Below are 21299 nucleotides of genomic sequence, written 5' to 3'. Positions count from 1 at the left end.
TTCTTCCCAAATCCAACAGCTCCTACTTCATCCTAATCTTCCTCAGCCTCTAACCTGCCTTCAACACTGTTGACCACCTCCTTCTCCTGGAAACATTATCCAACCTCGGTTTCACTGATGCTATCACCTCCGGGTTCTCCTCCTCTCTTTCTAGCCACTCATTCTTAGTCTCTTTTGCGGGTTCTTCCTCTGCCTCCACCCCCTAACTGTGGGGTCCCTCAAGGTTCAGTTCTGGATCCCTTTCTATACCCCATCTACACCCATTCCCTTGGAGAACTCATTTGCTCCTATAGCTACCACTTCTATGTGGATGACACCCAAATCTACATCTCCAGCCCTCATCTCTCTCCCTCTCTGCAGTTTCGCATTTCCTCCTGCCTTCAAGACATCGCTATTTGGATGTCTCCCATAACCTCAAATTTAGTATGTCTTCAGCAGAACTTATCTTCCCACCCAAATCCTGTCCTTCCCTTCACTTTCCCATCACTGTAGGCGGCACCACCATCCTTCCTATCTCACAAGCCCGTCACCTCGCATTATCGTTTTCTCCTCTCTCTTTAAATCCACATATTCAATCCATCACTAAATCCTGACAGTTGGATCTTCGACCACCTCTAAAGTCCACCCTTTCCCCTCCATCCAAACTGCTTCCATATTAATCCAATAACTTATCCTATCTCACCTTGATTACTCTATCAGCCTCCTTGCTGACCTCCTTGCCTCCTGTTTCTCCCTACTCCAGTCCCTACTTTATTCTGCTGCCCAGATCATTTTTCTACAAAAACGTTCAGGCCATGTTTTATCACTCCTCAAGAAACTCCAGTGGTTGCCCATCCACCTTTGCCTCAAATAAAAACGCCTCACCATTGGCTTTAAAGCACTCAGTCACCTTGTCCCTCCTACCTCACACTTCAGTATTCAGTATAGGGTTCACTATTACAACCCAGAGCGCACACTTTGCTCCTCTATTGCCAACCTTCTCACTGTACCTCTATCTTGTCTACCTTGCCACTGACTTCTTGCCCACATCTGGCTTCTGGCCTGGAACGCCCTCCCTCCTCCTATCCAACAGACAATGACTCTCCCGCATTCAAAACCTTATAGAAGGCACATCTCCTCAAAGAGGTCTTCCCAAACTGTCACCCTTTGCTCTTCTCCCACTCCCTTCTACTCTGCCCTGACTTGTTCCCTTTATTCATTCCCCCTCACAGCCCCACAGCACTTACATACATTTCTGTGATTTATTTATTTATACTAATGCCTGTCTCCCCCTCTAGACTGTAAGCTCATTGTGGGCAAGGAATGTGTCTGTTTACTGTTATAATGTACTCTCTCTACCACTTAGTACAGTGCTCTGCACACAGTAAGCGCTCAATAAATACGACTAACTGCCAGACTGAGCCAGTGTAATGCACGGCCAATCTGGACTCTACTCGTTATGGACAGGGGCCACGTCTCCTAATTCTGTTGTACTGTACTCTCCCAAGTGCTTAGCACTGGGCTCTTCACGTAGGAGATGCTCAATAAATACGATTGATTGCTCTATACTGAATGATCCTCACATACAAGGAAGTGAAAACACCTTAAAAGCTGAATCTCCTTTAATCTCAAGATCACTCAATCAACCAGTAGTATTTACTGAGTGCTTACTGGATGTAGAGCATTGTACTAAGTGCTTCGGAGAGGACAATAGAGTTGGTAGACATGAGCCCTGCCCTCAAGTAGTTTACAATCTAGTGACCGTCTTATAGAAGAGTGAGAGGTACCATTATTTTTGTTGGAGATCTGAGGCCAAATGAAAGGTCATAACCTAAGAAGAAGCCCAAGGAGCGAGTAGCACGGTCAATAATGGGCACAAGATTTCCCATACAAGTCCATTGTAAAACTATGTTCCACACTCACTCTCTTGGAAAGCTCATCTACTTCCTTGGCTTCGGCTACCCCACCATGCAGATGATTCCCACATGACCCTCTCTGGTCCCAACCTCTCTCCAGATATACAAGTGAATGTTTCCTCTTGCTTCTGGGATCTCTCCACTTGGATGTACAATACCACCACCATCCCACTCCAGAAATCTGCCCTCTTAGTAGCATCCACCCTATCAATCAACTGCTAAATCCTACTAAATCCACACCATTTCCCATATCCAACCCTTCCTCTCCACCCAAACAGACACCCTCTAAACTGTATGGTTTTTGTGTGCAGTACATGTCTACCTCTGTTATATAATACTCTCCCAAGTGCTTAGTGCAGCGCTCTTCACACAGTAAATGCTCAATAAATACCACTGATTGACAGAGCCACCACCCTTGCTCAAGCTCTCGTTATTTCAAAATTGACTATTAGCAACCTCCTCTCTGGTCCCCCTGCCTTCAGCCTCTCCCCACTTCATTCTGTACACTATACACTCTACACACATATGTCAGCATACATCTTTACATTCAAAAGCCCCCAGTGGCTACCAATTTCTCCCTGCGTTAGGCAGGAACTTTAAGTCTCTCTACTAGTTTCTTAAGGACTAGTTAAGTCTTTAAGTCTCTCCATTATTTAGATTGTGAGCCCCGTGTAGGACAGGGATTGTGTCCAACCTGATAATCTTCTATCTACTATTAGAACAGTGCTTGGCGCAGAGTGCTTCATAAGTATCACTACTGTTGCTATGTTTGCCTCAGTTTATATGTCAGCTTGCTTTACCCATTATTCACAGCTTGCATCCTTCTCAATCACACCTCATTCTTCCTCCCTCTGGACAGTCCCACCTCCAAAGCCTTGATAAGGCTGTTCCCCCTACCTAGAATGCTCTTCCTTTCAAATCTGCCTGACCAAAGCATTCCCCCTCTTTAACATCCTTCTAAAATACCACCATTTTCAAGAAGCCTTCCCTGACTGATTTCTAACATCCCAGGTTGCATCGACCGAATAGCCCTTAGCACTTATTAATATGCAAATAATCAGTTGTACATGGTTATTTATTCAACTACCTCATCCTATTTGTATCTTTGTTGTTCTTGCACTCTTTTACTGTAAAAACTTTCTATTTCTTATCTCCCTCCATTAGATGCCCGTAACCTTGGTATTATCCAACTTATCTCTCTCAATCAACCCACATAACCAATCTGTCACCAAATCCTGTCACTTCAATCTTCACAAGATTGCTAAAATCCACCCTTTCTTCTCCATCCTAACTGCTACTGAGCTGATCCAAGCACTAATAATAATAATAATGGTATTTGTTAAGCACTTACTATGTGCCAGGCACTGTACTAAGCACTGGAGTGAAAACAAGCAAATCGGGTTGGACACATGGGGCTCATAGTCTCAATCCCCATTTTTCAGATGAGGCATATGAGGCACAGAGAAGCGAAGTGACTTGTCCAAGGTCACCCAGCGTGTTCTATCCACTACATCAAGCTACTTCTTATCCTATCCGGCCTTGACTACTGCTTCAGCCTCCTCGCTGACTCCTCTGCCTCCCATCTCTCCCAACTCCAGACCGCACTTCATTCATTCATTCAACTGTATTTACTGAGCACTTACTATGTGCATAGCACTGTACTAAGCGGATCATTTTTCTACCAAACTATTGAGTTCACATCTCCCCACTCCTCAAGAACCTCCAGTAGTTACCCATTCACCTTGTGCATCAAACGGAAACTCCTTACCATCAGCTTTAAAACAATCACCTTTGCCCCTCCTATTATATGTTGCTGATTTCCTACTACATAACCCAGCTCACACGGCTTACTTCTCCAGTGTCAACCTACTCACTGTATCTTGAGCTCATCTTGCTGCCGACCCTCACCCATGTCTTCCCTCTGGCCTCAAACTCCCTCCCTTTTCATATATATTTAGAGAAGAAGCGTAGCTCAGTGGAAAGAGTCCGGGCTTGGGAGTCAGGGGTCATGGGTTTGAATCCTGGCTCTGCCACTTGTCAGCTGCGTGACTGTGGGCAAAGTCACTTAACCTCTCTGGGCCTCAGTTACCTCATCCGTAAAATGGGGATTAAGACTGTGAGCCTCACGTGGGATAACCTGATTGCCCTGTATCTACCCCAGCGCTTAGAACAGTGCTCTGCACATAGTAAGCGCTTAACAAATACCAAGATTATTATTATATTACAGAGCACCACTTTCCCCACTTCTAAAGCCTTATTAAAATCCCATCTCCTCCAACAGGCCTTCCCCAACTAAGACCTCAGTTTTCTTACTCCCTCGTCCTACTTGGATCTGTACCTTTAAGCACTTGATATCCATCACACCCTCATATCCAAAATTTATTTTAAGGAGTGTCTCCACTTCTAGATTGTGAGCTCCTCATGGGCAGGGAATGTGTCTACCAATTCTGTGGCACTGTACTCTCCCAAGCACTTAGTACAGTGCTCTGCACATAGTAAGCATGTGATAAACAATACTGATTGGTTGAATTGGTTGGTTCTAAGTGCTGGGGTAGATAAAGGGTCATCAGGTTGTCCCACGTGAGGCTTACAGTCTTCATCCCCATTGTACAGATGAGGTCACTGAGGCACAGAGAAGTGAAGTGACTGGCCCCAAGTCACACAGCTGATAAGAGAAGCAGCATGGCTCAGTGGAAAGAGCACGGGCTTTGGAGTCAGAAGTCATGGGTTCGAATCCCGGCTCGGCCACTTGTCAGCTGTGTGACTTTGGGCAAGTCACTTGACTTCTCGGTGCCTCAGTTCCCTCATCTGTAAAATGGGGATTAAGACTGTGAGCCCCACGTGGGACAACCTCATTCCCCTGTGTCTACACCAGCGCTTAGAAGAGTGCTCGGCACATAGTAAGCACTTAACAAATATCAACATCATCACTGAATGACTGATTGGACTGTCAACTCCTGAGGGCAGAGACCATTTGCTTTGCTCCTGGCGTACTCTTCCAAGTGCTCAGTCCAGTGCTTTGCAGAGTATTAATGTTCAGTAAACACATCGTTCTCACCAGAACCAAATCTGCTCTGAGTAAACAGGTCCCTATATGAGCTAAAAAATGAATCCCCAGGAATCTAATCCTCTCTGACCTGTCAAAGCATTTTATAGCTTTGCCTGAGAGATTATTTAGCACTGTGAAAGAGACAGGGTAACTCTCCCAAGGAGCACTGAGTCACTCTTTAGCCAGAGTTAACTTTACTAAAGTTAACGAAGCTAACAAGTTAACAAGGATCTACACCAGATTTGAAAAAGATGTGATATAATCCAAAAGAGATCATGTCCCCCAGGTGTGGCAAATAGAACTATACATTTACTAGATATCAATACCTCTTCGATCAGTTTAGTGTTTGATTTTTCTAATGAATCAACTCTTGCATGAAGGCTGCTGACTGTGCTGCTGAATGTAAAAAAAAAAAAGGTGTTCAAAATTACACCACTCACAAATGCAGAAAAGTTTATGTTAAATAGTACACGTTAGCCCAAGCAAATCGTTATGCTGAAATCCGCTTTCTTGGATGCTTTGAATACTGATGAGCTCTGTCCTGGTTATAGTGTAAACTTTTACCAAAAGTAGCAAAATTATTTTTATTCTGTTCATATTTTGGACTGTATATTTTAATGTTTACAATACATTCATCCACATATCAAGCTTCTTAAGAATATACTCTTAGAACATCATTTACTAAAATTTTGAGATTTGCAAAATAATCTACAGGAAATTCCTCAAAGCAGTTCCTTCCCATTGTTCTCTCCCTTCCTTTCTCTTCTTCAATAAACCCCCCCACCCCAGCAAATTATAAGCAGAAACAAAAATAGATAGCAATGACACGTTACTTTTAATAAATGCAAGTCAGGAAAGGAGGTAAGGTTTTAAACCTGCACATAGCCATTATTCTGAATTATGACAGAGATAGCAAACCCTATAAAGTTATTGATTTTTCACTTCAACAACAGGCAGATTCTGATTCTAACTCATAAATTTCTACTGTTTCTGTTTCGGGAGCAAAATCCAAGCCCTCTCACATTCCAAATCAAAACTGCCTACTGCTGGAAATGGCTGAACTTACACTCTCCTTTCTTGCCTCTCTCTACTTCCTCCGAGATTAGAACAGGGTGGGCTGAAAGGGTTGGGGCCCGAGTTCTATCATAGACTTCCTTAACTCTTACCTTCATGCTTCTGTATATGTGACAAGTCTGGAACTCTCCCTAAGCAGTAAACAGACTTGTACACCATTTCATGGTAAATTTTATGTTTTTTCTATGGAAGAGGAAAACTGATAGCCTGGTTTGGAAGATTGTTTTTTGTTGTTTTTTTTAAATAAAAGACAATAAAGAAATCCCTCTGTACTGATCAAGTCCACTAAGTTAGCTACATTAAAAGTATGCTCACCAGCCCCTTCTCCAAAAAGAAAAGTCTAGATCTCAATGTTTGTGGCACCCTGTCTGATTGAAGCCCTACCAGAAACTAAAACCTAGGAAGAAACTTGGGGTGTGTAAAATAGGCCTCATTATTAGTGAGAACCAAAACACATCTGTACTTCCAAAATCTATGTGTATACACTAGAAACATGTCTTGAGAGTTTATATTTCACAGCTCCTTAAATATCTACCTTTTCATTTATTTCTAGTTACTTTTTCAAAATACATGTGTGCAAGAAATATGCAATAAATATAACAAGGCTTGCTCTAGCCTTAGCAGCTGAGACCTTAGCAGCTGAGACTTGGATTCATAGGTTACCAATTTTCAACCTCTTCTCTCAAGCACCAAATCTGTATTTTTTGCATCTGTAACTGTACGTGGGATACTCTGATGTGTACCTGACCTCTGAATGTATATTCAGAGGCTTCAACTGGAAATTTATGTTTAATAATAGAGATCTTCCTACTCTGTACTTTAACTATAGCTGACATTCGATCCTGAAACAGAGAAAATAGAAGATCTTCATTCTGATTTCAACTAGTCTCTAAAAGAGATTGGCAAAGAAATCAAAGAATTTCCATTGACTCAGTGGCTAACAGTGTTCACTATGCTATTTGTCACCTGGATCCCAGAATCTTTCCGGCCTGTAATTCATCATAACCACTAAACTGTTACTGGGAGAAGTACAAAATTCTGGTATGGAAAATTATGATGCATTTGTGTTTACCAACTTTGTTATTTTGTATTCTCCAAAGTGTTTAAAACTGTGCTCTGCACAAAGTAAGTATTCAATAAATACGATTGATTGATGGTGTCTCATTGCAGAGTCCTCCAAGACAAAGTCTTTTTGAACCTAGCAGCTAAAAAAGATAAGGTCTTAAAACAAAATCCCATTAGTTCTTCCATATTTTCCTTGCTTTTCCTAAAATTTACAGGGTGATAACTAGAGAGAAAAAAAATGAAAATCAAACGACCTTTACTCATTTGATTTCTCTTTCTCTAGACCTGAAGCTCATTAAGGGCAGGGAATGTGTTTGCTAAATCCTGTTGTTCTTCCCAAGCACTTGGTACAGTGCTCTGCACATAGTAAGTGCTCAATAAATACCACTCATTGATTTGCCCCCTGACATAGGTCATTTTTCCACATATTTCACTGCATTCTCAAGCTCTGAGATTTCTCCTTGCAAAGAAATTTCAGATTAAAGGAACAAGGCCGGGCTCATTGGAGAGAAATCTAAACAGATATCCTTAAATCTATTTATTAAACATTCATAAACACTTACTTTAGTTGTCTGTTTAGTTCTTCAACATAATTCTTTTGATCTAAAATGGCAGCAATCTGGACGTTTCTACAGAAAGAAGAAAGTAAGTGAAATTATAGAGAAATGCTTCAGTGTGTGTAAAGAGATGTACCTAGCATCTAAATATACTGTAAGCAGCCACTCCATAAATTCTTCTACAGTATGAAGCAGGACCATTTTGCTGTATAAATCCAAACTCTGCAATCTTGTAATTATGACAATGTAACTTTAACAAATGACAAAAACCTGAGTTTTATAAATGACTGTGCAGAGCCCTCAAAAATAACTATCATTACTGTGTTTACACTTGTGAGCAAATGGACAGTATCAAAAAGCCTTCTAAAAGTTAAAACTGAGCTGTGTAATAAATGAATGAATACTCCTTTATCGCCAAGGGTAACTAAAAACAATATTTAGAAGGGGCTCCTTGTTCTGTTAGTAAGCTATGTGTCTAACTTGTAACAGTGGGAATTTGCCTGAAAACAATGGTAAAACTGTATTACTATTGAATACTTATAAATGGATTAAAGCTTATTGTCACAATGAAAACAAATATGAATCATTTATATAGCAGATCACACCTCTCTTTATTTCCAATGTCCTCTTCATTTTTTAAGTACAAAGAGAAATCGATCACTCCAACCTGAAGTAAAAAGAAAACAAGAGAATACATTTTTAGTAGAAAGGAATCAATTTTCAGGAAAAGTGTCTGCTAATTCTGTTGTATTGTACTTTCTATTTCTGTTGTAATATACACTTCCAAGTGCTCAGTATAGTGCTCTGCACATAGTAAGCACTTAATACCTCTGATCGACTGATTTATCAAATAATTTTCAGGAGAAAATACCTGTCACGGCAAGACATTTTATCCTGAAAAAGATTACGAACATGCCAAAAAATGGAAATTCAAGTAAAAAGAAAAAGCTGAAATTCTGTCATGCTTCCAATTAACGTACCTGTGAATCCAAATCTTCTCCCTTCACACAGAGGTTAGCGTCTATCACGTTCAGGCCCACCAATAACCCAACAATAACCGCTCCTTCCTCCTCCATCATGAGTGCGTGATACTCATAGAATTCACTGTCAAATAGAATAAAACAAATGATGCATAAAATGCAGACCCAGATTACCAAAGTATGGCTAATTTGTGCAAATGTGCTGCAGGGAGGCAGGCCTCTTAGATGTGACATTTATACAGGAAATTAAAGCAAAACAGCATGGAAATGCTAAGATGAGTTCTGCTATCAAACTGTTCTAATCTGAAAGTCAAACTAGTATGCCACTGCATCCTCCAATAACTACAAAGTGTTCATTAATATCTCCCAATGACTAAGTACATCTCTCTCTATGCTAGAAAAATACAAGTTGGGATATTGCCATTGGTTGGCATAGAGGTTTATGAAGAAGCACACATAGACTCCAGATTTCTGTCTCCCAGTCTAGTACTCTAGCCAAAGGCAAAAAGATAGAGGGAATGCTTCGGTCAGTTTTTCCGCCATGACATTTCCCAAGCCAACTCCTTCATCTCCTTTCGAATGGCCTCCTGCTTGGTCAAGACACCAGCATGGCCTAGTGGATGGCGCATGGGCCTGGGAGTCAGAAGGTCATGGGTTCTAATCCCAGTTCTGCCACTTGACTGCTGTGTGACTTTGGGCTTTCACTTCGCTTCTCTAGGCCTCAGTTCCCTCATCTATAAAAGGGATTAAGACTGTGAGCCCTGCATGGGACAGGGACAGTGTATAATCCGACTATCTTGTATCTACCCCAGTCCTTAGAACAATGCCTGGCACACACTAAGCACTTAACAAATACCATCCTTATAAAGGCACCGGCTGGGCTACTGCATCAGCCTCCTTGCTGGCGTAGTGGCTAGAGCGGGGGCCTGGGAGTCAGAAGGTCATGGGTGCTAATCCAGGATCCACCACTTGTCTGCTGTGTAACCTTGGGCAAGTCACTTCACTTCTCTGTGCCTCAGTGACCTCATCTGTAAAATGGGGATTAAGACTGTGAGCCCCACGTGGGACAACCCGATGACCTTGCATCTACCCCAGCACTTAGAAGAGTGACTGGCACATAGTAAGTGCTCAACGAATACCATCAAAATAATAATAATAATAATTTTTTGTTCCTCCCAAGGAAATCTCACTCTTCTTTCTTCTCAATTCTCCTGCCTCCAGACCCCTAAACTTTCTCCTGCCTGGAACCCTCCCACCACTTCAAGTTCACCAATCCTCAACCCTTCCCATTCTGAAATCCCACTTCTTCCAAGAGGATTTCTCTGAGTAAAACTTCTTCTTCCCAAGTCACAGCCTCTCTACTACCATCTCAGGACTTAGGCACGCACAGCCAATTTGGCCCTTTTGTACATATTGATTTTACATTCTGCTTTCGCCTATCTTTAAATCACTTTGTGTCTATTTGGCCTATAGGACTGTAAGATCCTGGAAAGCAGGGATCATGTCTCCTAACTGTATTGTCCTCTTCCAGGCATTTAGTATGGTGCTCTGCCCACAACAAGCACACAATAAATACTATTGATTTATTTTTGCTTTTGGAGGCATATTCTTGGTGATAATGATGATGCTGAAAGTATTTAAGTACTTACCATGTGCTAAGTACTGTATTAAGCCCTGGGTAGATTGAAAATAATCAGATCGGACACAGTCCCTGCCCCACGAGGGGCTCACAATCTAAGTAGGAGGGAAAACAGGTACTGAATCCCCGTCTTAGAGATGAGGAAACTGAGCCACAAAGAAATTCAGTGACCTGCCCAAGGTCACACAGCAGGCAACTGGAGGAGTTGGAATTAGAATCCAGATCCCGACTCACATGCTAATGCTCTTTCCACTAGACCATGTTGCTTTCCTTCTTGTGTTTTCATTTCTATTTAGAATATAAAATCTAGGGATCAGGGCCCATGTTTAGTTACCTGTGCAATTCCCTAATGGGTTAAAAGAAAACTAAAACACCAGGCTGTTAAAAACTGGAACTGTATATGATTGTAACAATAATGTCTATTTGGGGAATTAACCAACTTCAAAAATGGAATTAACTTTCCTTAAAATAGCACAGGAAGAAAACTGAGTGCTGGCCACTAACCTCAGTAAGTCTCTTTGGATAATTAAGCAGCGCAGGTAATCAGCCATTTTCTTTTGCATGAGTGCCAATCGTAACCATGCTCTGGCCCGACCTAGCGGTGTCCTGAAAAAGGAAATCCCATTGGTCAGAAAACAACTCCAGCTTCCTAGATTTATGAAGTATACAGTCCACCCTTATTGTGATACATTCATAAAAGAAAACACATGATATTTTCAACTGCGGTTTGGTACCTGATCTTATAGTAAAATTGAGTGGAAATGATCTCATGGCCTCTCTTGGAGCATCAATTGGCATACAACTCTCCACACCTCAAGCGCTTAGTACAGTGTCTGCACACAGTAAGCGCTTACTAAATACAATTGAACAAACAATGAACGACTCGCTGGCTTCCTAGATCCCTCCAATCAATCCATCAAAAACTCTTCACCCTCGGTTTCAAGGCTCTCCACCAACTCACCCAACTTTACATATCTGCTGTCTTTAACTGCTACTCCCCAACTCCGTCTCTTCACTCCTCTCAAGCTATAACCTTCTATGTGTATCTCGTTCTCACCTCTCCTGCCTTCAACCGCTCCCTCACACCATTCTGGAACTCCCTCCCTCCCCAAATCCAACAGCGTCTTCCCAAAATCCCACCTCCTCCTACAAACTGATATATTGTACTTCTCCCGAGTGCTCAGTACACAGTAATCGCTCAATATAATTGATTACAAACCCTCCCAATTAGTTCTTAGCATCTTAAGTCATACAAATCTGCCAAGTCATCTCCAGAATTTTTCATTTATTTGTCCACAACCCGAACGCCTTTGTTCATATGTTATTCAACTGTATATTCAATTACTTTGATTACACTGTTTGAAAGTATTTCTATGCCTAGCTCTCCTCAGATGAAGGCTCTCTGTGGTCAGACTTGTCACTTCTTAAGAGCTTATTACAGTGCATTAAACTTAGTGGAAACTCAAATACTATTTAATAATAATAATAATAATAATGGCATTTGTTAAGCGCTTACTATGTGCAAAGCACTGTTCTAAGCGCTGGGGAGGATTCAAGGGGATCAGCTTGTCCCACGTGGGGTTCACAGTCTTAATGCCCATTTTCCAGATGAGGAAACTGAGGCCCAGAGAAGTGAAGTGACTTGCCCAAAGTCACACAGCTAACAAGCTGCAATTCCTGCTACTATTATTACTACTCCCTGGGGTGAACTCACTCTTCCAGCACCCAGGTAAAAGTAATTAAATGATTCCTTGAAAGAATTCTTTAAAGAGCACAGCTGGGGAGTCCCAGGACCTGAGTTCTAATTCCAGCTCTGCGACCTTGGGCAAGTTCATTTATTCAGTCATATTTACTGAGCGCTTACTCTGTGCAAAGCACTCTAAGCGCTTGTGAGAGTATAGTATAACAATAAACAGGCACATTCCCTGTCCATGATGAGTTTACAATCTAGAGGATGGTTTAGGCACCATAATAATGTTGGCATTTGTTAAGTGCTTACTATGTGCAGAGCACTGTTCTAAGCGCTGGGGTAGATACAGGGTACTCAGGTTGTCCCACGTGAGGGTCAGAGTCTTAACGCCCATTTTACAGGTGAGATAACTGAGGCCCAGAGAAGTGAAGTGACTTGCCCACAGTCACACAGCTGACAAGCGGCGGAGGCGGGATTCGAACCCATGACCTCTGACTCCCAAGCCCAGGCTCTTTCTACTGAGCCACGCTGACACCCATCCTGCATTTGGCTCACTCAATCAATCAACAGCATTTATTGAGCACTTACTATGTGGAGACCACTGTACTAAGCACTTGGGAGAGTACAATACAACGTAATTAGAAGACACGTTCCCTGCCCACAATGAACTGATGGTATAGAGGCTTTCCTGCTCCTGCTGAAGCTGTCCAAAGGGGAAAAAAATCCCTTGGGTGAACATGGCTGACCATGTGCTGGGAGGAGAGGGAAAGGGAGGGAACAGAAAGGGAAGGATGGGTCTGACAAAAAGGTGGTTTTGGCCTGCTTGCTGACTCCCTCCCTCCCGCCGCCCCGAGGTCCTCGGGGCAGGATCCAGAGAGGAGTTGTTCCAGGAAGGAGGTTATCAACAAGTCGGGGAAGGAGAAGCGAGACTTCAAGTCCGCCCGGGAAAAGCCAATCTGGCTTTATGCCCTTGCACGATCCAATGTCCCCACAAGACGGTGGGGAGGGAGGGAGTCAGTCATATCTGTTGAGTGCTTACTATGTGGAGAGCACTGTACTACACACTTGGGAGAGCATACTATGACAATGAACAAACACATCGCCTGCCCGCAACGAGGTTAAAGTCAAGAGGGGGAGACAGACATTAATATAAATAAGTTGCAGATATGTACATAATTTCTATGGGTCTGGGAGGGGGAATGCATAAAGGGAGCAAGTCAGGGTGACACAGAAGGGAGTGGGAGAAGAGGAAAGGGGGGCTTAGTCAAGGAAGGCCTCTTGAAGGAGATGTGCTTTCAATAAGACTTTAAAGGGGAGGGAAATTTTCTGTCAGATACAAAGAGGAAGGGCATTCTAGGCCAGTGGCAGGATTGGGCGGGGGTCTACAGTGAGATAGATGAGACAGAGGTAGTGTGAGAAGGCATTAGAGGAGCGAAGTGTGCAGGCTGGGTTGCAGTAGGAGTGTCGCAAGGTAAGGTAGGAGGGGGCAAGGTGTTTGAGGGCTTTAAAGGAGGAGGAGGAGGATGGAGGAATGGAGCAGGTGGAGGGGCACACAGTTCCGTGCCTGGGGGGAAGGTGAAGAGGAATAAAGGCTGGGTTTTTTTGTCCCGTGCCCAACAGCTGGAGGCTGAGGTCGGGGGTGGGGAGGACTAGAGCTATCAGACTACAGCACAGCCCATGACATCATCTCGTTCCGCCGCGTGCCTGGCATCCAGTCCGACATCCCACTTAGAGGGGGGGCCGGCCCACATTCCTTCAGGGAACCCTCTTTCGACTGCCTGGACGTTGTCTCCGGTTGGTCCAGGGACCCTCCTCCACATCACACTGCAAGGCAGCCTGGAGCCTCACATCCACAGTGAGAAATGCCTGGCTTCTCCCGACCGGCCCCTCTGCCCCATGCACATAATAATAATAATGATAACTCTGGTATTTGTTAAGCACTTACTATCTGCTAAGCACTGTTCTCAGTGCTAGGTGGAAACAAGCAAACTAGGTTGGACACAGTTCCTGTCGTACATGGGGCTCTCATTCTTAATCCCCATTTCACAGATGAGGGAAATGAGGCAAAAGGAAGTGTGGTGACTTGCCCAAAGTCACAAAGCAGCCACGTGGAGGAGCCGGGACTAGAAACCAGATCCTTCTGAGTCCCAGGCCCATGTTCTATCCACTAGGCCAGGCTGCTTCTCTTCACAATACCTGGTCTTATCAGAATGGCCGGGTCCTTGAAATGTCTTGGTCCACTTCCACCTGTTTCTGTATGAGTCCATTCTTACTTTCAGGATAAGATAGAGTTGTTTAGACATGGCAAGGAGGAGGTTACTGGTGTTCGTGGAGAGAGCAGTCTCAGTGCAGTGAAGATGGAAGCCAGGTTGAGGAGGGTCAAGACGGAGTTGGAGGAAAGCCCAGGCCTGGGAGTCAGAAGGACCTGGGTTCTAATCCCAACTCCACCACTTGTCTGCTGCGTGACCTTGGGAAAGTCACTTACTTCTCTGGGCCTCAGTTCCCTCATCTGTAAAATGGGGATTAAGACTGCGAGCCCCATGTGGGACATGGACTGTGTCCAACCTGATTAGCTTGAATCTACCCCAGCACTTAGGACAGTACCTGGCGCATAGTAAATGCTTAACAAATCCTGCGAAAAAAACAAAGCCAACACACACAGACACACACATATGTATATAGGCACATAAATGCTGTGGGGCTGAGAGGGGGGAAGAACGAAGGGAGCAAGTCAGGGCAATGCAGAAGGGATTTGGAGAAGAGGAAAAGAGGGCTTAGTTTGAGAAGGCCTCTCGGAGAAGATGTGCCTTCAATAAGGCTATGAAGGGGGGAAGAGTAATTGTCTGTGGGATTTGAGGAGGGAAGGCGTTCCAGGCCAGTGGCAAGACGTGAACTAGGGTACGGCAGCGAGACAGGAGAGACTGAGGTACAGTGAGAAGGCTAGCACTACAGGGGCGAAGTACTTGGGCTGGGTGTAGAAGGAGAGTAACAAGGTGACGTATGAGGGGGCAAGGTGATTGAGTGCTTTAAAGCTAATGGTGAGTAGTTTTTGTTTGATGAGGAGTGGATGGGCAACCGCTGGAGCTTTTTGAGGAGCGAGGTGACACGTCTTAAACGTTAAAAATGATCCGGGCAACGGAGTGAAATATGGGCTGGAGTGGGGAGAGATTGAAGGCTGGGAGGTCAGCAAGGAGCCTGATGCAGTAATCCAGACGAGATAGGAGGAGTGATTGAAATAACATCGAAGCAGTTTGGATGGAGAGGAAAGGGTGGATTTTAGCGATGTTGTGAAGGTGGGACTGACAGGATTTAGTGATGGATAGAATATGGAGGTTGAAAGACTGAGAAGTCAAGGATAACACCAAGGTTATGGACTTGTAAAACAGGAAGGATGCCGCCTACAGTAATGGGAAAGTCAAGGAGAGGACAGGGTTTGGGTGGGAAGTTAAGGAGTTCTGTTTTGGACATGTTAAGCTTGAGGTGACAGGAGGACAACCAAGTAGAGATGTTTTGAAGGCAAGAGGAAATACAAGACTGCAGAGAGGGAGCGAGATAAGGGCTGGGGATGTAGATTTGAGTATTTGATAAGTGCTTATGCTTACTATGTGCCAGGCACTGTTCTAAGCATTGGGGTGGATACAGGCAAATCAGGTTGAACATAGTCCCTTGTCCTGCCTGGGGCTCACAGTCTCAATCCCGGTTTTATAGATTAGGTAACTGAGGCACAGAGAAGTGACTTGCCCAGGTCACACAGCAGACAAGTGTTGGAGCTGGGATCAGAACCCACAACCTACTGACTTTCAGCACCGTGCTCTATCAACTCTGGCACCGTGCTCTATCAACTCTGCCACGATGTTTCACACCAGAATTTGGATTAGGCATGACCAGCCCTTGTCTCTTCTCTTCTGGTGCCCTAGATACTGAAAATCAAATACTGCCCAAAGTAGCACAAGCTTATTCCATTTTTCACTCTCCATCCCCAAAGTCTTCCCGAGCATGTGTTTAGTTGTTTCAAATGGCCTGATTCAAGACAATATTTACTTAATATGATGGTACTTACTTAATATGACAATACTTACTTAAGGCCAGGCAGATCCCTGACACTGGCTGCTATCTCCTCTGCTTCTGGATATAGCTTCTCCACCAGCTCTAGGGGGCCCCAGATTGTTTTGTTGTAACTCAAAAAAGATTTTCTTACTAGAAAGAGAAAATATATTTTCCATTTGTTCTCATTTTAGGAAACTGTGCTTGATTGCCTTTTAATACCTAATATCATCATACTAAGGTCAGAGGTACTGAATGTATGGGGAATCAATCCTATTGCTACCTAGGGGCAACTTCTACTGAAATTATTAAAATTCATTATCCAAATACTCCACCTACCCAACAGCTCTCACCTTTAAAAAAAAATCCAAATCAATGACATTCTTCTAAGCAAATAAATCCTCCATCTTGTGGGCCTCAAGAAATGCTTGTGATAAACCTTTATTAAATGAAAATTCCAGAGATAGGAAATGCTATGGGAGCAAGTATAAGTAGCCAGATCCCAGCAGAAGAAATCTCTTCTCTACACACTTTTTCATTTCTAAGATTTAAACTGGTCACAGATTACCTGCTGTTTTATAATGAAATATGAAGTGCTTGATTCTTAATGAAGATGCACTATAGTTCTACTAGGCAGAAGAGTCAGATGAAAACAACTGCTTCTATCCCATTATGCACTGATAATTTTCTACAGCTGCAGTTCCAAGACCAACAGAAAATGACTGTAGGAAGGCGGCCATTTAGCCACTACACAATTACTAAAACCTGTGACCAATATAATGGAATTATAGCTTCACGTGAATGTCTATGAAGATGTCTTTCCTAGTTTGAGTATGAGGAACGTGACTTTAAACATGAAATCTACAGCAGGGATTTTTTTTCTATGTACCTCAACATGATCTCGCTATGGATGACCATCTAGAACGATACCCTTAGTAGCTGCACTCTGATCTTTAAAAATGAGGCTCCCTTAATTGAAGAAAATTCATCAACACAGAATATTTCATCGGACAGAGACTTCTATTTAGATTTAACAAGCTTCATTCATTCGATCATATTTATTGAGCACTTACTGTGTGCAGAGCACTGTATTAAGCTCTTGGAAAGTACAATTCAGCAAAAAAGAGAGACAATCCCTGCCCACCACAGGCTTACAGTCTAGAAGGGGGTGGGGGGGAGAGACATCAAAACAAGTAAACAGGCATCACTGGCATCAATATAAATATAATTTTATATATACACACATCAAAACAAGTAAACAAGCATGTAAATGTAAATAAATAGAATTATAGGTATGTACATATATTCACACGTGCTGTGGGAAGGGCGGGGGTGGGGGTAGAGCACAGGGAACAAGTTGGGGTGATGGGGTGAGCTGAGTAGTCTGTTTTTGTGGAGGGGAGTTAATGTTTTTAATTGTTTTTGGCACCTACTACCTTGGATTGCTTAGTCGTAATGTCAGGTAAGACTTCAAATTTTAAAACTATTACAAAGTTAGAGATGTTAAAATTTAAGTATTTCAGCTTCTAGACAAAGAAATGTTTTCAAAGTTAATTTACACAGGAGTCCTAACATCCAAATAGCTAAATCCTAGTGATATCTTGATGCTAGAGGAAACTTTATTTAAGCCATGGTTTAATGACCTAGCAATGTGCTTCCCAAACTTTTCTGCCAAAAAGCCTTTTTGCTACGTGACTGGACTTGGAAAAATGCCACTTCCATTTATAAACTCATTAGTTTTACAACGACCATGTCTGCGGGGCAAAATAGCACTCCTTTGTAAAACAAATCACAAATCTACATGCTCCGTAAAGGCACATGTGCAACCTCCAAAATGTTCAGTCTTGTTTTTAAGTGAGTGAAAGGCGAGTTTGTAACTAGCTTTTTTGTCGTATTTTTTTCCGGAAGAGCTGATGACTGTTTAAGAACTTACAAACAAGATTGTTCTGGCCAAGAAACTGTGTACCTCCAGCTTACAAATGACTGGTTGCTCTGGGCTCTCCCCCTAGACCCTTCTACCAATCTACGTGGTTTTTTTTAAATTTCTTTTCTAAACTGGAATTTGTTAAGCACTTACTATACGCCAGGCACTGTTCTAAGCCCTGGGGTAGATACAAGCTAATCAGATCTGACACAGTCCATGTCTCACATGGGACACACAGTCTTAACCCCCATTTTATAAATGAGGGAACGGAGGCATAGGGAAGTGAAGTGACTTGCTCAAGGTCACGCAGCAGACAAGTGGCAGAGCTGGGATTAGAACCCAGGTCCTTCTGACTCTCAGGCCCGGGCTCTATCCACTAGGCCATGCTGCTTCCCACGATACCTCCCAATACTGAGAAAGATGGGCTACAGTTAACCTTTCTACTCCAGGTATGGATCCTAGAAAGGGTCTGGCGAGGCCAGAGTTCATTGCAAACTCCATGAACGCAACAGCCCTTGACAGAATAGACCAATCAAGGGTCCCCCCCCTCTATTTTCAGAGCTCAGAGACTTATCTCTAATAATAATAACAATAATGATGGTATTTGTTAAGCGCTTACTATGTGCAAAGCACTGTTCTAAGCGCTGGGGGGATACAAGGTGAACAGGTTGTTGCACGTGGGGCTCACAGTCTTAATCCCTATTTGAGAGATGAGGGAACTGAGGCACAGAGAAGTCAAGTGACATGCCCAAAGTCACACAGCTGACAAGCGGCAGAGCTGGGATTAGAACCCATGACCTCTGACTCCCAAGTCCGGGCTCTTTCCACTGAGCCACTCTGCTTCTCTACCAAGGACTGTCTCAAAATGGAGTCAGCCTTCCCTTTGAAACAGAGAAAATTCTGATTAGTCAGGGATGGTTTCCCTCTGGTTAAGGGCTTCCCATTTGATTTTTGATTTGTCCAATGATAATTATAATAACAATTTTTATGGTATTTATTAAGCGCTTGCTATGTGCCAGACACTTTACTAAGCTTTGGCGCAGATACTAGCTAATCAGGTTAGACACAGTCTATGCGTCCACAGAGGGCACACAATCTTAATCCCCATTTTACAGATGAGGTAGCTGAGGGCACAGGAAAGTGAAGTCACTTGTCACACAGAAGACAAGTGCAGGTAGGATTAGAATCCAGGCCCTTCAAATAGTAATTACTAATTACGGTTTTTGTTAAGTGCTTATTATGTGTCAAGCACTACAATATGCACTGGGGTAGATAGAAGTTACTTGGGTTGGACACAGTCCCTGTCTCACATGGGGCTCACAGTCTAAATAGGAGGGAGAACAGGGACTGTTGGTCAAGATGGAGGCGCCTGGGGGGCTAAAGAAGTCTGCAGTACAAAACTGCAAATAATAATTCTGGTATTTGTTAAGTGCTTACTATGTGCCAGGCACTAATAATAATAATAATAATGTTGGTATTTGTTAAGCGCTTACTATGTGCCGAGCACTGTTCTAAGCGCTGGGGTAGACATAGGGGAATCAGGTTGTCCCACGTGGGGCTCACAGTCTTCATCCCCATTTTACAGATGAGGGAACTGAGGCACAGAGAAGTGAAGTGACTTGCCCAGAGTCACACAGCCGACAAGTGGCAGAGCTGGGATTCGAACTCATGAGCCCTGACTCCAAAGCCCGTGCTCTTTCCACTGAGCCATGCTGCTTCTCCACTACTGGGGTGCTGGGCTGGGGTGGATACAAACAAATGGGGTTGGACACAGTCCCAGTCTCACATGGGGCTCACAGTCTTAATCTCCATTTTACAGACGAGGTAAGTGAAGTACATAGACTTGCCCAAGGTCACACGGTAGGCAGGTGGCAGAGCCGGGAATAGAACCCACAACCTTCTGACTCCCAGGCCCGTGCTCTAGCCCCCTTTTAGACTGTGAGCCCCTTATTGGGCAGGGATTGTCTCTCTTGCCGAATTGTACATTCCCAGCGCTTAGTACAGTGCTCTGCACAGAGTAAGCACTCAATAAATACGACTGAATAAATGAATACAGTCCTACTGAAGTCACGGCTCCCTGAACAGCCTCTGCTCTGTGCCTCTCCTGACTTGCTTGCTACCACGTGCTTAACCCTAGGTAAGGCTCAGAACAGTGCTCGGCACATAATAAGAGCTTAACAAGTACCATAATTATTATTAAGGACTAAAATATCACCTGATGGATTTGGTCCCCAAGTAGATACTTCCAGAAGAAAAAAAAATCCTCTCTCAAACTTTGTGGGTCCCGTAAGCCATGGTTGATATCCTAGGTCCACAACTCAATTCCCCTCCTCCTTGTACCTGTCCCTTACCACACAGGCATGTGGATTTCATTCAGTCGTATTTACTGTGTGCTTACTGTTTGCAGAGCACTGTACTAAGCGCTTCTCTGTGACCTTTGGGCATTTGATATCTGTCAACCCCTCAGCACTTATGTACGTACCTCTAATTACACATTATAAATTATTAATTTATATTAATGGCTGTCTCTCCTCTACCCCCTAAGTTCAATGTGGGCAGGGAACATGTCTGCCAACTCTTGTACTGTAGTTTCCCAAGCAGATAGTACAGTGCTCTGCTCACATTAAGCACTTAATTTCATCGATTGACACTGTGGATAAACTGTTTCTGTGGACGATAACAATAATCTACAATGATCTACAAATTACTTGTCAGTGTCAATCTACCTAAGGATTTTATTTTGACGTAGTGCTGATTCTGACCCAAAGCCACTACTTAAAAGACACTCTAACCCGAGGTTTTCTTTGCCCTAATATGTTTATTGAAATATAGTCTTCATTTATTTCTAATAACATCTTCAGGCAAAATTAACTCAACTGGCTTAGCAATATACTAATTCAAAATGAGGACGCAGCAACAATTCAAAAATTCCAAAGGAATCATGAAAAGGATCCCTCCCCTCCCAAGTCTCTCCAGATAAAGAGCCCTAATGCTAATAATAATTAATAATAATAATAATAATAATGGCATTTGTTAAGTGCTTAGTATGTGCAAAGCACTGTTCTAAGCACTGGGGAGGATACAGGTGATCAGGTTGTCCCACGTGGGGCTCACAGTCTTAATCCCCATTTTATAAATGAGGTAACTGAGGCACAGAGAAGTTGAGTGACTTGCCAAGTAGCTGAATGGGGATTTGAACCCATGACCTCTGATTTCCAAGCCCGTGCTCTTTCCACTGAGCCAACGCTGCTTCTCTGCTACTATTGTTTAATCTAATGAAGTACCAAAGTCATTATCTGTTGTCATTTTTAAAAGAAATACAGAATTCAGGCCTATTAGGTTTGAACTCTCCAACTACACATTCGCTCTGCACATTTCAAAA

General features: G+C 43.2%; 1 protein-coding gene across 5 annotated transcripts in view; it reads right to left on the bottom strand.

Annotated features, from left to right (window-relative positions):
• Positions 1–21299, bottom strand: part of RUFY2 (RUN and FYVE domain containing 2) — a 53113-nt gene that overhangs the window by 23775 nt on the left and 8039 nt on the right. For 4 of the 5 annotated variants that reach the window (XM_029060210.2, XM_039911523.1, XM_029060212.2 and 1 more), the window contains exons 3-8: positions 16029–16146; positions 10764–10865; positions 8621–8744; positions 8246–8307; positions 7647–7712; positions 5271–5340 (exon numbers count right to left, since the gene is read on the bottom strand). In XM_029060210.2, coding sequence (XP_028916043.1) covers positions 5271–5340; positions 7647–7712; positions 8246–8307; positions 8621–8744; positions 10764–10865; positions 16029–16146 — 542 coding nt within the window. The remainder of the gene's footprint in view (positions 1–5270; positions 5341–7646; positions 7713–8245; positions 8308–8620; positions 8745–10763; positions 10866–16028; positions 16147–21299) is intronic. The other variant, XM_039911524.1, reaches the window with a different exon arrangement.

This window comes from Ornithorhynchus anatinus, chromosome 3 (assembly GCF_004115215.2).
Source record: "Ornithorhynchus anatinus isolate Pmale09 chromosome 3, mOrnAna1.pri.v4, whole genome shotgun sequence".
Taxonomy (NCBI): domain Eukaryota; kingdom Metazoa; phylum Chordata; class Mammalia; order Monotremata; family Ornithorhynchidae; genus Ornithorhynchus; species Ornithorhynchus anatinus.
Note: the sequence above shows the minus strand (reverse complement) of the source record. Positions and strands in the feature narration are given on the sequence as shown.